At 41.9% G+C, this 15,847-nt stretch overlaps 1 protein-coding gene across 3 annotated transcripts in view; it reads right to left on the reverse strand.

The window, feature by feature from the left end:
* Nucleotides 1-622: 622 nt before the first annotated feature.
* ZC4H2 (zinc finger C4H2-type containing) overlaps nucleotides 623-15,847 on the reverse strand; it is a 36,076-nt gene continuing 20,851 nt past the window's right edge. The window contains exons 2-5 of one of the 3 annotated variants that reach the window (XM_065900903.1): nucleotides 7,509-7,680; nucleotides 5,741-5,913; nucleotides 4,710-4,872; nucleotides 623-2,083 (exon numbers count right to left, since the gene is read on the reverse strand). In XM_065900903.1, coding sequence (XP_065756975.1) covers nucleotides 1,970-2,083; nucleotides 4,710-4,872; nucleotides 5,741-5,913; nucleotides 7,509-7,680 — 622 coding nt within the window. In that variant the 3' untranslated portion in view covers nucleotides 623-1,969. The remainder of the gene's footprint in view (nucleotides 2,084-4,709; nucleotides 4,873-5,740; nucleotides 5,914-7,508; nucleotides 7,681-15,847) is intronic. The other 2 variants (XM_065900906.1, XM_065900904.1) reach the window with 2 other exon arrangements.

A 15,847-nucleotide genomic window follows, 5' to 3' on the forward strand; every position in this document is an offset into this window, starting at 1 on the left:
TCAGTCTTAACGGAAACCACAGCCCACCCATGGGGAGCTCTGAAGCTGGGATGACCCTTCGGAGTTGTTCCCTATTGTATCCTCATAGGGGAACAGGCCTTTACATTCCTGCATCAGTCACTGAATTCCTAGTCCCTGATTTCTAGTTCAGAGTTATTTCACCTACTCCTGTGATCAAGCCATCCCAAACGGGAGAAAAGCTTAAAAAAGTGATCATGGAGAAAAAGTAGGGAAAAAAATGGACTCTGGTACCAGACAAATCTGTGTTCAAATCCTGAAACTTCTCTTACTACCTGTCTGTTTAACTCTGTACAAGTTATTTAACTTCTCTGAGCTTCAGTTTACATTTTTGGAAAATGGCAATAAGAATACTTAGCTTGAAAGGTTGTTTTGAAAACCAAATACAATCATCTATATAAAGCATCTTACATAGAGACTTGACACAGAGTAGGCACTGAATACATGGAAATTATTATAAAAATAGGGTAAATTATTATGCGGCGGTGTGCCTGGTTTTCTCACTTGTAGGGTGGAGTGAATAAGAGTAAAGAAGAGTTACCCAGAAGGGGAAAGGGCATTACATCTTTTCTGTTACCTGGTACTTGTAGGCACTGAGTCAGCATTTACTCCAATGAACAAACGTTTATTTAAAAGGATTTGTACAGACATAACGCTCTTACTTTCAAAGAGAAGAGGAACCTTTTATATATTATGAACACACAGACGCTGTGGCAACTTAAAACTACAGCTAAGAAAGGAAGGAAAAATATCCCCCCTCCCCAGCCAGGAGCTAACACTTTTTCAGTCAGCCAGCCCCCATCCCTGTCCCTTAAGTTTGAGAGTGACTTGACTAGAGATGTGGCTTTGGAGGAGGGAAGAGCTGTAGGGCTTGGGGAGCCTGGTGCCTTTTCTTTTGAGAGGGAAATCCACCTACACAACCCACAGAAAAAGGGGTGGCCAAAAGCTGACCTGAGCTGAGGCTGCCTTAGAGAAGAGAGACTGGAGTAGAAATCCCACCTACCTGCATGTGTAAAGTGATTGGCATTCACTTGAATCTCAACCCACTATTCTGACCTCTAAGATATACCATTTGAGTAAGTGCCAGAGTAATGGTTTTGAACAAAAGTCAACACAAATGTCAGCCTGGGGCCTCTCCAGCCTAAGGCAGCCCCGATAGCAGAGCCCTCAGACCAATGACTTAGGCAACGAGTTAGGCAGGACTTGTGGAGTGGGTCTGGCTCCCTGATTTCACTGTGGGGAACATCTGCTACTGATTTTCAAAAGCTAGGGTTTATTATGGGAGAAAAGCCCACAGATTTTAGGATCCCCAGACACATAGCCTGGTACCTGAGAACTTTAATATATCTGGGAAACTGCCAGGTGGTGGGGTGGTGAGCTCAATAATAACAGCCAGGCCTCCCAAATGAATATGAAAAAGGAGAGCTTGTCCAAGCTACCTCCGGGCCTTGAGGATGAGATGAGGTTGCGGGTGGGGCAGATAAATGCACCAAGCCTATTGAAAAGTCCAGCAAGAAGACTGTTGTCCCTTCAGAGCCTAAGGCAAAAGTACAGGGAGGGGGCACACTGGAGCCTTCACCTGAAACAAGATATGGGTCTCCCCAGGCCCTCAGGCCTTAGGCCCCAGGCCTCAGGCACAAGAGACAGAGAATCACATCTGGGACTTCCACCCTTCCCTTAGCTCCAAACAAGGGCAGGGGTTGAAATGTGGGTGAGAGAGAAGGGATCTTTAGACACAACTGTCATTAGCACCTGAACCACATCTCTTCCTAAACCAGAAACTCCAAGAGCAAAAAGAAATAAGAGCAAAGTGAGAGAGGGGTTGTGCTTCCATCACATTAAATAGGAGACTTTGTAGAGGTGGGGAAGGGTTGTTTCACATGGAGACATCAATCACTCTGGCCAAGGGGAGAGGTTATGAGCAGCAGAGCTCTAAGTGTTCTCCCTCTTTTCATTCATCCTGCTTCCGTTTTGGCTTTTTGGGGTTCCTGGACCGACTCTTGGCTTTGCACAGAGGGCATATAGGTGCATTCCGGTGAATTTGTTGGTGACATGACAAGCAGGCCTGGTGGGGGGCACAATACAAAGCAAGTTAGTGGTCAGATTCTTCTAGGCCATGGCCCATCTTTCCCAGGGGCCCCCACAAGCAATTGCGATTTCCCAACAGGAAGGAGCAAGACCCAAGTAGTGAGTCCCAAGTAGCAAGACCTGTGCTGGATGTAAGGGATGCAAAGGATATAAGGGAGTGAGAGTCAAAGAGGGGTACTGAGGAAAAATATCCAAAATTTGGCAATAAGGCAAAATGTGACTTGCATATTCATTAAGCATTATACTGGAGCATGATCTAACAGGCTCACTCAAGGATTATTTAATTCTCTAGGACAGGTATCAATAAACTTTTTCTGTAAAGGCCAAGATAGTAAATATTTTGGACTTTCTTTTCAGGTCATATGATTTTAGTTGCAACTACTCAGCTCTAACTGCCTTACATAAAAGAAGCTATAGACAATACATAAACAAGCAGGCATGTGTGGGGGCCAATAAAACTTTATTTACAAAAACAGGGAGCAGGTCACACTTGGCCTATGGGTTCTGGTTTGCTGACCCTTGCTCTAGGAGAATGTCTCTTTATTTGACTATTTACTACTTATTTAAAAAATTGAAGTATAGTTGATTTAAAATGTTGTGTTCGCTTCTGGTATACAGCAAAATGATATAGATGATAGATAGATAGATAGATAGATATTCTTTTCTGTTATGGTTTATTACAGGATATTGAATATAGTTCCCTGTGCTATACAGTAGGACCCTGTTGTTTATCTATTTTATACATAGTAGTCTGTATCTGCTAATCCCAAAAGCCTAATTTACCCCTGTCCCACCCCCTTTCCCCTTTGGTAACCATAAGTTTGTTTTCTATGTCTGTGAGTCTGTTTCTGTTTTGTAAATAAGTTCATTTGTATCATATTTTATATTTCACATATAAATGATATCATATGGTATTTGTCCTTCTCGGTCTGACTTACTTCACTTAGTATGATAATCTCTAGGTCCATGCATGTTGCTGCAAATGGCATTATTTCATTCTTTTTTATGGCTGAGTGGTATTCCATTGTATATATGTACCACATCATCTTTATCCGTTCATCTGTCGATGGACATTTAGGTTGCTTCCATGTCTTGGCTATTGTAAATAGTACTGCTACGAACATTGGGGTGCATGTATCTTTTTGAATTAGAGTTTTCCCCTGGATATGTGCCTAGGAGTGGGATTGCAGGATCATATGGTAGCTCAAATTTTAGTCTTTTAAGGAACTTCCATACTGTTCTCCATAGTGGCTGCACCAATTTACGTTCCTGCCAACAGTGTAGGAGGGTTCCCTTTTCTCCACACCCTCTCCAGCATTTGTTATTTTTTAATGATGGCCATTCTGACCGGTGTGAGGTGATACCTCATTGTAGTTTTGACTTGCATTTCTCCAACAATTAGTGATGCTGAGCATCTGTTCATGTGCCTATTGGCCATCTGTATGTCTTCTTTGGAGAAATGTCTATTGAGGTCCTCTGCCCATTCTTTGATGGGATTGTTTGTTTTTGTGTTATTGAGTTGTATGAGCTGTGTTTATATTTTGGGAACTAAGTCCCTGTTGGTCGCATCATTTGCAAATATTTCCTCCCATTCCTTAGGCTGGCTTTTCATTTTTGTTTATGGTTTCCTTTGCTGTGCAAAAGCTTATAAGTTTGAATAGGTCCCATTTGTTTACTTTTGCTTTTATTTCTATTGCCTTGGGAGACTGACCTAAGAAAACACTGGTACAATTTATGTCAGAGAATGTTTTGCCTGTGTTCTCTTCTAGGAGTTGTATGGTATCATGTCTTACATTTAAGTCTTTAAGCTGTTTTGACCTTACTTTTGAGTATGGTGTGAGGGAGTGTGCTAACTTCATTGATTTACATGCAGCTGTCCAGCTTTCCCAATACCACTTGCTGAAGAGACTTTCTTGTCTCCACTGTATATTCTTGCCTCCTTTGTCGAAGATTAATTGAACGTAGGTGAGTGGGTTTATTTCTGGGCTCTCTATTCTGTTCCACTGGCTATAAATACTTTTCCATTAAATAGTATACTATTTGCCTATTTACTATTGATCAGGGCCCAGATGCTGTGACTTAATGTTGATAAGGCACAAATGGCTTTTGCCCAGTAGAGATGCAAATTATTTTTGTTACAAAGAAAAGGTAATCCTAAAGATTACAGTTTTATTTTCCTGTAGGACATTAACCAGTTCTGGATTTAACATTGCAAACTTATTTCGGCATTCCTTTCCTTTCTTGACTATATAATTATCTGTTCCTCTAATGCTTCTGGAACCAGCTTTGTGATGCTGCTGGCTCCCTTGTTAATGACACACGTTCACTATATATTTGTCCGAGTCACGTTTCTAACTTTCTGAAAATTATACTTTAGCAGAGCCTGCCAATCTCCCTGCATTCTAACCTCTCTGGGAATATGAGGCAACAAGACCAGTGGCTCTACTATAGCACACATACACACCACCCCTTCCTCTGTGTCCCAAGCAAAGGCTGTTTTAGGAAGACCCCAAACAAGTAAGGCCAAAGCCCCAGACCCAACCTTCCATGGGGCGGCTTGAGGATACCTTGCTTCCTCCACAGTCCATACCCAGCTCACTCACCTTCATAGGTGGGGGCTGCTGCCTGAAGGTGGCTGTCTGCCGAGTGTCCTGCTTCCTAGCCACTTGGAGTTGTTGGGCGGCAGCGGCTGCGGCGGCCAAGGATTCAGGGATTGGGGGCTCCTGAGGCTCCGTCTGCCACTCTGCTTTCTGCTTCTCAAAGTAACTTTGGAGATGAGAGACATTAGCTGGATCATTCTGAAAGCAAGGAGGACCTTGCCCCTCTTAAGGACTCCATGCTACAGAACGAAGGGGGTTGGGCTGTGGCTCACTGTAGGAAGCTCCTGCACCCTCTCCAGCCCAAGGCTCTTTTCCCTGGGTACCAGGCCCACTGTGTGTTGGGAAGGGTACTCCTCCTGCTCCTTGGCTCTGACAGGCCCAGAAAAATAAAAAAAAATCCCAAGGCTAGCCAAGTCCTCAAAGGGCATTTGTCTGCCCTCCATCCCATGTTCCTTTGCAGTATTCCTATTAAGTGTTCTCAGGCCTCCGCTGGCATACCTCTAGGAATAAGAAGCTCACCACTTCCACAGGCAGCCTGCTCTACCTTAAGGAAGTATGTTCCCTTGTATTCCTTCTACAGAAATGAGCTCTGTGTCTCTGTAAAGTAAGCCCAGTTCTTAACTCTGGGTCTTAAGGTGAAGTTCCAGGCTAGCCCCTGGAGGCCATGAAAGCTCACCCTTCTGTGTGTTCAAGGTTTCTGGACACCCCTTCTAGACCTTGACTTGGAAAGTGACCTCTTAAGAGTCACAGACACATACACACACAAAGAGTCATAGACATAGTCTTGTATTGTCAAAATTGCACAAGGAACTTTAAAAGCCATCTAGTAATTCTAGTCTAATCATCTGACAGCCCAACACAGAGACTTACCCAAGGTCATGCAATGAGTCGGCCACTGACAGGCCTGGGGCTAGGACTGGGTACCCTGACTTTCAGACCAGGCTTTATGTGTGTATATATACGTGTGTGTGTGTGTGTGTGTGTGTGTGTGTGTGTGTGGTGTATGTTGCAGGGACAGGAGGCAGGCAGCTTACTCCAAGGAGAGCTTCTCCTCCTCTTCACATAGGTCAGGGAGCCTCTGCAGGCCCAGAGTCATGCGCAGGGCATCCACATGTTCCTTCAGCGGCTTATACTCATCATGTAGCCGCCGGGTAGACTCTAGCAGCTTGTTTAGGTCATTCTCAGACTGTTTGATGGTGTTTTCCATCTGGAACACAGAGTGAGGCAAGCACAGAGAAAAGACTCCAAGATTCTCAGCGAGGCTGTACAGCTGAGTGGATAATAGCACAGGCTCCAGAGCCAAACCAATCTGTGATCAAGTCCTCAACCCACTATGTATTCTATGTGACTCTTGTCAAGCCTCAGTTTTTTCATCTGTATAATGGTGGTAACTTTCATACCTACCTCATATAATCTTGGTGAAGATTCAATGATTGAATTCATATAAGCGCTCAGTACAGGGGCTAACACAGAGTAAAGGTTCAATTAGTGGTAGTTGTTATTCAAATATAGAATCTTAGAGCTGGAATGGCCCTTAGAGTTCATGTAGTGCACCCCACCACCATTGTACAGATCAGAGAATTGAGACTCAGAGAGAAGAAGTAACTTCCTCAGAGAAATGCTTCCTAGGAGCAAAGACTACATAAAGACTCAGGGCTTTTGCCTCCCAGGCCAGTGGCTTTTCTCCTAGATCAGTGGTTCCCAAAATGCAGTTACCAGATCAGCAGCATCAGCATCAACTGGGAACTCATTATGAATGTAAATTCTCAGGCACCACCCCAGATATAAGCAATCAGAAATTCTGCGGTGAAGTCCAACAATCTGTGTTTTAACAGGCCCTCCAGGTGACTCATGAGGCATGTTCAAGTTGGAGATCCACTGGCCCAGATTTTCAGCCCCTCTGTGATTAATACCTTGTTTATTTCTCTATCCTTAGTTACCTGGCAGCAGAACTGCCAACTCCTCATGAGACCCTGATATCCTGTGATCTTGTGACACAGACAATCCCAGGTAACTACTGTCCAAATTGCATTCATATTTCCTTTAAGACCCTAGGCCTGGCAATATCAGGAAGTAGATATTGCCACAGAAATGAGTCTCCCAAGAATAGAAACTTAGCTCCTTCAAACGTGATTTAAAAAAAAAAAATTCTCATTATCATAGGCTCTAAGGGTTGGAAAGGGCCTTAGAGGTCAGCACCTCCAACCTCCCTCCTGGTGAAGGAATCACCAATACTGCAGCCCAGACAGGTGATCATTCAGACTCTGCTTTAATAACTCTATAAAGTGGGGGACTTATCACCATAGCAGGCAGTTCATTCCCCACATTCCAAGGGTCTCCAAAAGAGAGACTGTAATGAGGGAGCCCCAGTTGGGTAGGCTGGCAGAGATGGTTTGTTTGGCTTAGTTGGAAGCTTTGGATGGAGCCCTAAATTTAAGTTAGATCCCCAAGGCATCTGCCTGCTCTGCTTTTCCCCAAAGCTAGCTCTCAACTTCTAGACTCCCAGAATGAGAGCACACCAGTGCTGAGTGAGACCTCAGAGGTGACTGAATCCCTCTCACGGTACAGAAAAGGAAAATGAGGCCCCGAGAGAAGAAGGAACTTGTCCAGTGATATACAGTCGATCAGTGACAGAGCCAGGGCTGGATCTCAGAACTCCTGGATTCTTCCATTTCACCATAGCCTGATGCCTACTCCCCCAAATTGGCCACAGCCATATCTCAAGGAGAGTCCACAGCACTCACCACTGCCTATTCCTCCTCAAAGGGCCCAGAAATAGGCTTCAGGCAGCCAGCCACATACCACATTGATATCAGCGTGGATCAGTCGGAGTTCCTCCACATGGGCCATTTTCTCCTGTAGCAGGAGGTCCATCTCCTGCTTGTATTCCTTCAGGTGCCTCTCCTCTGATTCAAGGGCCTCAAACTCAGCCTTCAAACGGGTCTTGATCTTTTCCATCTGCAGGGTCTTGTTCCTGCCATTCCCCCAAAGGAGGAAACAGACCAGCAGGAGAAGGCAGGAAAAGGGAAATGGAGTACAGAGTTAGGGAAATGGAGTACAGAGTTAGAGAAATGGAGTACAGAGTTAGGCCCTGAGCCAGGGCTATCTTGTTAAGCCATCTTTCTAAGCTTCCCTCTCTTCAGGCAGAGGCAGCCTGAAGCCGTCCCCACAAAGGCAGGAGATTCTTTCTTCTAAGCTAAAAGCTCAGTGGGTCTTGAATGGGGATGATTTTGTTCCTTGATGGAGCATTTGAAAACATGGGGCAGGTTTTAGCTGTTAGATTTATTCAAGGGAGAGCACTACTGGCATTTAGTGGATATGGGCCAGGAATGCTAAACAGCCTCTCAATGCACAGGAAAGTCCCACATCACAAATAACTCCCACCCAAGATGCCAACCATGACCTCTTGAGAAACTCTAGAGCAGCACTATCCAATAAATTTTCTACAATGACGGAAATTTTCTGTATCTATGCTTTCTAATACAGTAGCCACTAGGCACATGAAGCTACTGAGCATTCAAAATATGGCTAGTGCAACCGAGGAACTGAATTTTGAATTTTATTTAATTTTACTCAATTGATCAAAATTAAGTTTAAACAGCCACATGGGGATAATGGCTCTCATATTGGACCACACAGCTCTATAGGGTCCCCTCATCAGTTCCAGAAGAGGCAGGAGACGGGAAGAACTGCAGCTCATTTCTTTTCCTAGAAAGCATAAAACCTATTTCTGGTTGTTAAATCCCAATTGCATACCCTCTGGCTCAGTAATCCCACACCTAGCAATTTATTCTAAGGAAATAAGTCAAGGAAGCAAAAAGTTACACAGGGATATGCTTTCTGGTCTATGGGCAAAATTGGAATATTTGGCAGCCACTAAAAGGAATCATTATGAAGACTTGTGACATGGAAAATGTTGAAGATACTCCATGAAAATGTATATACACTAGGATTGCAATTTCAAAATACACATGTATGTGACTAAACAAAAGGAATTGGCAAGAGTACAGTTTCAAGGATCTTTGAGACCACTGAAGCCTGCCTAAGTGAAAGAGCCACAAAACTTTGGAAGGAAGCCCCTCTAGGGCACACTGATGCCCTCCCACTCACTCTCTACTCTCTGGTTCTCAGGTTCTGTCTAGCCATCATCCATTACTCAGATTAGGCATCTCCTTTATTCTGCCTCAGTAGCTGGCTTTCTCCTCTGCCCCAGCCCATCCCATGGTTACTCTTGCTCCACACCCTGGCCTCTGGCCTCTGACCTCAGCCTGCTTCTGTGTTCATTCTCTCTCCTTTCTTCAGCATTGCCTGTGGCTCCTGCCTCAAGAGGTGGCCCTCAATGGCACAGAACCACAGAAAGAATTATGTAAGGTGGGTAGGATGACAGACGAAATTTTTCTTTCAATATTCAAAATTTTCTTTTCAAGTTATTATATTGCTTTTACCTTAGAAAAGGTTAAAAGGATGGGTGTTATTATCCCATCTGTAAAGAAGGAAATTGGGAGTTCAGGATGGTAAGTTGCGGTAAATGGGATGTTGTGATTTGAACCCAGGGCTCTCTAACACCACCCACTACTCCACACTGCCTGACTGGGGTTACCCAGACTAAGGGGCGTAAACATAGTGAGGGTTTTCGGTATACCTGTTCAACTGCCTTGCAGAGGGATGATAGTGATTTGTACTGGTCAGTTAATCCACTACTTAGAGCCCCCTCCCATCTAGACTTCTATTCTCTTCCTCTAGATTGCATACAGTGCAGTCTAAACTTCACCTATCCCTACCCCAATTTACAGATGGGAAAACTGAGATTCAGAGTGATATAGTGTCTCACCCTGATTCATACAGCCAGTTTGTGGCAGTGCTAGGCCTAGAACCCATTTCTGCAGGCAGAGCCATAATTTGAAAGGAACATGGGCTTTAGATTCAGACGTGGGTATAATTCCTGGTTCTGCCCCTGACTAGCTATTTGCCCTTGGACAATAAGAATAACAACTATATTTATAGTTTAATTATATTCATTGAGCACCGATTATGCACCAATTATAGAAGGTTTGAAGATACATTCATTCAACAAATACTTATGGAACATTTATCATGTGCCAGCCACTGTACTAGGTGCTAGAGATAGAGCAGAGAACAGGACAGCCTGTGGACAGGAATCTTCACCTAATGAGGAAAATAGACCCTGAACACATGTAAAACTAAGTGGTAAGTAATATGGATGAAATGCAGAATGCAATGGAAGGACACACCAAAGGGTTCTAACATAGTCTGAGGGACACTGTAGTCAAGGGGGCTGTCACAGGAAGCTCCCCTGAGAAACTGAGAATGTGACATCTAAGCTAAGACCTGGAGAATGGGTCGGAGGTAGATGGTGGGTAGCAGGTAGACATAGAGGAGAGCAGTCCAGGCAGAGAATACTATTTGCAATGGCCCTAGAACAGAAAAGAATGTGGCACATTAGAGGAACTGAAAAAAGGTCAGTGTGGCTGGAACACCTACTGCAAGTGGTGTGTGTGTGTGTGTGTGTGCGTGTGCACGCGCGTGTGCGTGTGTGTGTGTGTGTGTGTGTGTGTGTGTGGTGGGGGCTGTCTGAGATGAAATTAGGGAAGTTGCCAGAACACAACCTGGAGATTGAGATGAGGAGCGAGTACTTTTATCTTCAGGAGAAGGGGGAATCATTGTAGAACTTTAAGCAGCAGGAGTGACATAATCGGATTATCTCTTTTCACTTCTCTCAGCCCTGGTCTCTTCATCAGTAACACAGGAATAATAATAGCACTTACCTTACAGGTTCTTTGCTGAGGGCTAAATGAGCTAAGACATGTAAAGTCCCCAAGCAGAGTATGTGGCACGTGGTGAGCAGTCAACAAATGATAGTACCTATCCCTCCCCACACTGCCCAACTCTTCTGCTATGGTTATCTCCTTTACCACAGTGGTTTATATTTTGTTATAAAGAGCCTACAATGGGTAGGATGTGTGTATAATGTGTGTGTGTGTGTGTGTGTGTGTGTGTGCCCACATGCATGTGTGCACATGTACTAGCATGAGTAGCGAGGTATATTACCACTTATTAAGACTATAATAATAATCATTAACATAAGTCACCTCGTAATGTCAGTATGAATAATGGCATTTTATAGGGCTGGCCCAAGACTTCCTAATTTGTGATCAATTCAGTTAAGATGCTAGCGACTACTACTAAATGAAATCAGGGGTGAGAGGTCTCTCTCACTGACACTTCATAGAAATCAACATAGTACATCTTTCCCTGCTTGGATGAGTGCCTTTTATCTAATCCTCCCTCCTCCATCCATGTCCAATTCTGCTTATAGACAACCCCATGTTGTCGGGCAGGGGACACTGCAATCCCAGATTAAGTCAAAATAAACCAAAGGTTTTCACCTGGTGGGGTCACAGTTAAAGTGCTGCCTGGAACTGGAAAATCAAAGGCACAAAGGCTTCCTCAAAAGCACCGTGGTATTTCCTCTCCTTCAGGAGGAGGGCTGTCACCAGCAAAATGGCAGCTTTATCCTTTGGGTATGAGGGCCAGGGAGGCCACAATCCAAGGTGTTTTGGAGCCTTTTCCTATTGTCCACTGTGGCAAGAAATGGCAAGGACTAGGGACCCTGACTAAGGGGCAGAAGGGCTAAGACTCCTCGTTATGAGAAGGAAGCAGGGTTATGAAGATGGAGTTCAGAAATAGCCTCTATTTACTGCTATTTCTAAAGTCAGTTTCTCAGGGGCTGGCGGGGAGCCCGGCCCATGCTTTAGTGGAGGGACAGTGGTGTCACTGCAGCCTTTGACGGTACCACTGTTACCTCTCAGCAGTGGTTTACCAAGGGCCGGGCAGTGAGAGCAGTCCACCTCAGGTGCGGAAAATAAAGAGGTGCATTGTGTGCAGAGAATTAAAAAAAAAAAAATAGAACCAATTAAAAAGTTGGCCTGCTCTTTATTATCACCATGCACTGACAATTCTAAACACTGTCCACTGAAGGACATCTGGACTGATTCCAGTTTTTGGCGATTATGAATAAAGCTGCTATGAATATGCAACTACGAGTTTTAGTGTGACCGTAAGTTTTCATTTCTCTAGGGTAAATGACCAAGACTGCAATTCCGGACGCGCAGGCCCAGTGGCCATGACTCACGGGCCCAGCCGCCCCGCGGCATGCGGGATCCTCCCGGACCGGGGCACGAACCCGCGTCCGCTGCATCGGCAGGCGGACTCCCAACTACTGCGCCACCACGGAAGCCCCATGCTTAGTTTTTTGAGAAACTGCCAAACTGTTTCCCAGAGCGGCTGTACCGTTTCACATGCCCGCCAACAATGTATGAGTGATCTAGTTCCTCTATGCGGCCAGCCATTTTGCTTGAACTGTTTTAAAAGGTATATGGTGATACCTCAAAGTGATCTTAATTTGCATTTCCCTAGTGGCTAGTGATACTGAACATCTTCTCATGTACTTATTTGCCATCTGTATGTCCTTTTCCAAAAAATGTCTGTGCAGGTCTTTGGCCCATTGGACTGTTTGTTTACTCAGGGCTGAGTATTGAGAACTCTTTATGTGTCCTAGATATGAGTGCTTTGTCAGATATGAGGTTTGCAAATATTTTCTCCCATTTATTAGCTTGCCTTTTCATCCTCTTAACCAGGTCCTTAGCAGAACACTTAAAACTGTTTTTTTGATGAAGTCCTATATATATATAGGACTATATATATATATATGTATTATGGATAATGCTCTGGTGTCATGTCTAAGAGTCTTCACTAAGCTCTAGGGTCTGCAAATTTTCTCCTATGTTATCTTCAGAAAGTTTTATAGTTACATTTATGTCTACAATCCACTCTGAGTTAACTTTGGTACAAAGTTTGAGGTTTAGGTTGAGATTTTTTTTTTTTTTCTTATGGATATGCAATTGCTTCAGTACCGTTTGCTATAAAGACTGTCCTTCCTTTGTCGGATTACTTTTGCACCTCTGCCAAAAATCAGTTGGCCATACTGTGTGGGTCAATTTCTGGATTCTCAATTTTGTTCCAATTACCTATGTGTCTGTCCCTTTGTCAGTATCACACAATCTTAATCACTGTAGCTATATAATAAGCTTTGAAATCAGGAAGAGCGATTTCTCCCATTTATTTTTATATCTCAAAATACTTTTGGCCATTCTAGTTCTTTTGCCTTGCCATATAAATTTTAGAATAATTTTGTCTATATCTACCAAAAATCTTTCTGGCATTTTGATGGGAATTTTATTAAATTTGTACGTCAGTTTGGGAGGATTGGCATCTTTACTATATTGACTCATCTTCCAAACCCTGGATACAGTGTCTCTCTCTTTTTAGATCTCCTTTGATTTGTTTTATTAGCATTTTGTAGTTTTCAGCATAAAAGTCCTATGCATCTTTTGTTAAATCTTTGTTTCACTTAGGTATTTCATGTTTCTGAGTGCTTGTAAGTGGTTTCATGTTTTGTAATTATAGTTTCCACATGCATATTGCTATTTGTTTTTGATGCTGATCTTACATTCTGCAATCTTGCTGACTCACGTATTAGATGTAGGAGTTTTTTGGTTTTTTGTTTTGTTTTTGACTTATCAGGATTCCCAACATAGACAAATCATGTTATCTGCAAACGAAAACAGTTTTATTTCTTCCTTTCCATCTTGTAACGCCTTTTATTTACTTTCCTGCCTAATTGTCCTGCCTAAAACCTCTAGTGCTATATGGACTAGCAGTGCTGAGAGTGGACATCCTTGCCTTGCTCGTGATCTACGTAGGACAGCATTCATTCTTTGACAAGTAAGTGTATTGTTAGCCAGCTGAAGGGTATTTGTAGATGTACTTTATCAAGTTGAGAAAGTCCCCCCACCCCCGTTCCTAGTTTTTAAAAGAGATTTTATCATAAATATGTGCTGACTTTTGTCAAGTGCTTTATCTGTATTAATGGACATAGTCATGCGATTTCTCTTCTTTAGCCTTTTGATATGATAAATAATATTGATTGATTTTTGAATAACAAACTAACCTTGCATCTCTGGAATAAACCCCTCTTGGTCATGGTGTCAATTTTTTTTTTAATATATTGCCGAATTCTATTTGCTAATACTTTGATAACGATTTTTACATCTATAATCATGAAGGATATTAATTTATAATTTTCTTGTATTGTCTTTGCCTGAAATTGTTTCAGGGTATTAAGGGCTTCATAAAATAAATGGAGATGTGTTCTTTCCACTTCTGCTTTTTGGAGAGACTGTTAAGAAATAGGGTTAGTTCTCTTTAACCATTTGTTAGAATTCTCCAGTGAAACCAAATGGGCATGGAGGTTCTGGTTTTGGGGGTTGTTACTTTACAAATTTAATTTTCTAAATAGTTTCAGGGTTATTCAAATTATCTATTTTATATCAGGTGAGTTGTGGTAGTGTTTTTTGAGAATCGGTCCATTTCATGTAACTTGTTTAATTTACACGAGTAGAATTGTTCATAGTATTCCTTTGCTATTCTTTTGAAGTCTGTGGGGTTGGTAGTGACATTTTCTGTTTCATTCCTGATGTCTGTAGTTTGTGTCTTCTCTCTTTTTTCTTTGTTAGGGTTGCTAGAGTTTTTTCAATTTTATGTATTTTTTTCAAACATTAAGCTTTCTGTTTCATTGATTTCCCTACTTTTCTTTCTGTTTTTAATCATCAATATCTGCTCGTATCTGTATTATTTCCTGTTTTCTGCTTGCCTCGGTGTTATTTTGCTCTTCTTTTCTAGTTTCTTGAGGTAGGAGCTTAGATTATTAATTAGAGGCATTTCCTCTGTTCTAAAGTAAACATTGGTGCTAAAAATTTCCCTCTCACCACTGCTTCTGCATCATCCCATTTTGATATGTTCATTTTTCATTTTGATATGTTTCATTTTCATTTTCACTCAGTTCAGTGTATTTTTATTTCACGTGAGACTTCATCTTTGAAACATGCATTATTTTAGAATTTTTTTTTATTATTATCCTTTTCCTGGTATTTTTTCTGACTTCTTGATTTCTAGTTTGACTTTATTAATGTCAGAGAACACACTGTATTTCCTGTCTTTTAAATTTGTTAAGAATTTTTTTTTGTATCCCAGAATATGGTCTATCTATATTCGTATACGTTCCATGGACACTTGAAAAGTATGTGTATCCTGTTGTTGGGTGGAATGTTCTATAAATGTTAATTAGATCCTGTCATTGATGGTGTTGTGGAGCTCTATACCCTTGCTGATTTTCTGTCTAGTTTCATCAAATGATAGACGTGTGTTAAAGACCCCAGCTATAATTGTGGCTTTGTCTATTTCTTCCTTTGGCTCTGTCAGATTTGCCGCTCATATTTTACAGTTCTGTTGTTGGTGTATACCCATTTAGGACTGCTAGGTCTTCTTGGCAGACTGACACTTTTGTCATTATCTAATGTACCTCTCTGTACCTAGTAATTTTCTTTGCTCTGAAGTCTACTTTATCTGATATTAATATATCCATTCCTGCTTTCCTTGGATTAATGTTTCCACGGTATATCTTCTTTCATTATTTCAACATACCTATGTCTTTATATTTGAAGTGAGATTCTTGTAGACAGCACATAGACGGGTCATATTTTTTAATCATCTTGGCTGATCAGTATTTGGATTGCAGTATTTAGGCCATTTATATCCGGTGTACTTATTGATAAGTTAGAACTTAAGTGTATCATTTAATTTTTGTTTACTATTTGATCTCTCTCTTATTCGATTCTCTGTTTCCTTTTTGCTGCCTTCCTATCTTTAATTGAATGTGTTTTGGAATTACATTTTACCTATACTGTTTTTAAGTGTATCTCTTTCTATAGTTTTTTCAGTGGTTGCTCTAGGTATTATATTTCATAATTTATCATAGTCTTCTGTGTCATCTTTTTATTAGGATGAGTGAAGAGTAGAAACATTACCTCCCTTTACACCCCCTTTACCCTCCACCATTTATAATATAACTATCTGAAATATTTCTCCTACATAAGAGTTATGTTTGTAGAGAACCATATTACTGCTTCCACCATCAGAAATGATTTAGAAAACTAAACAGGAGAAGGAAAATGTACTGTATTTTAATTATATTTTTACTCTTTCTCTTGGTTTTTCTTCCT

Source organism: Phocoena phocoena, chromosome X (genome assembly GCF_963924675.1).
Source record: "Phocoena phocoena chromosome X, mPhoPho1.1, whole genome shotgun sequence".
Taxonomy (NCBI): Eukaryota; Metazoa; Chordata; class Mammalia; order Artiodactyla; family Phocoenidae; genus Phocoena; species Phocoena phocoena.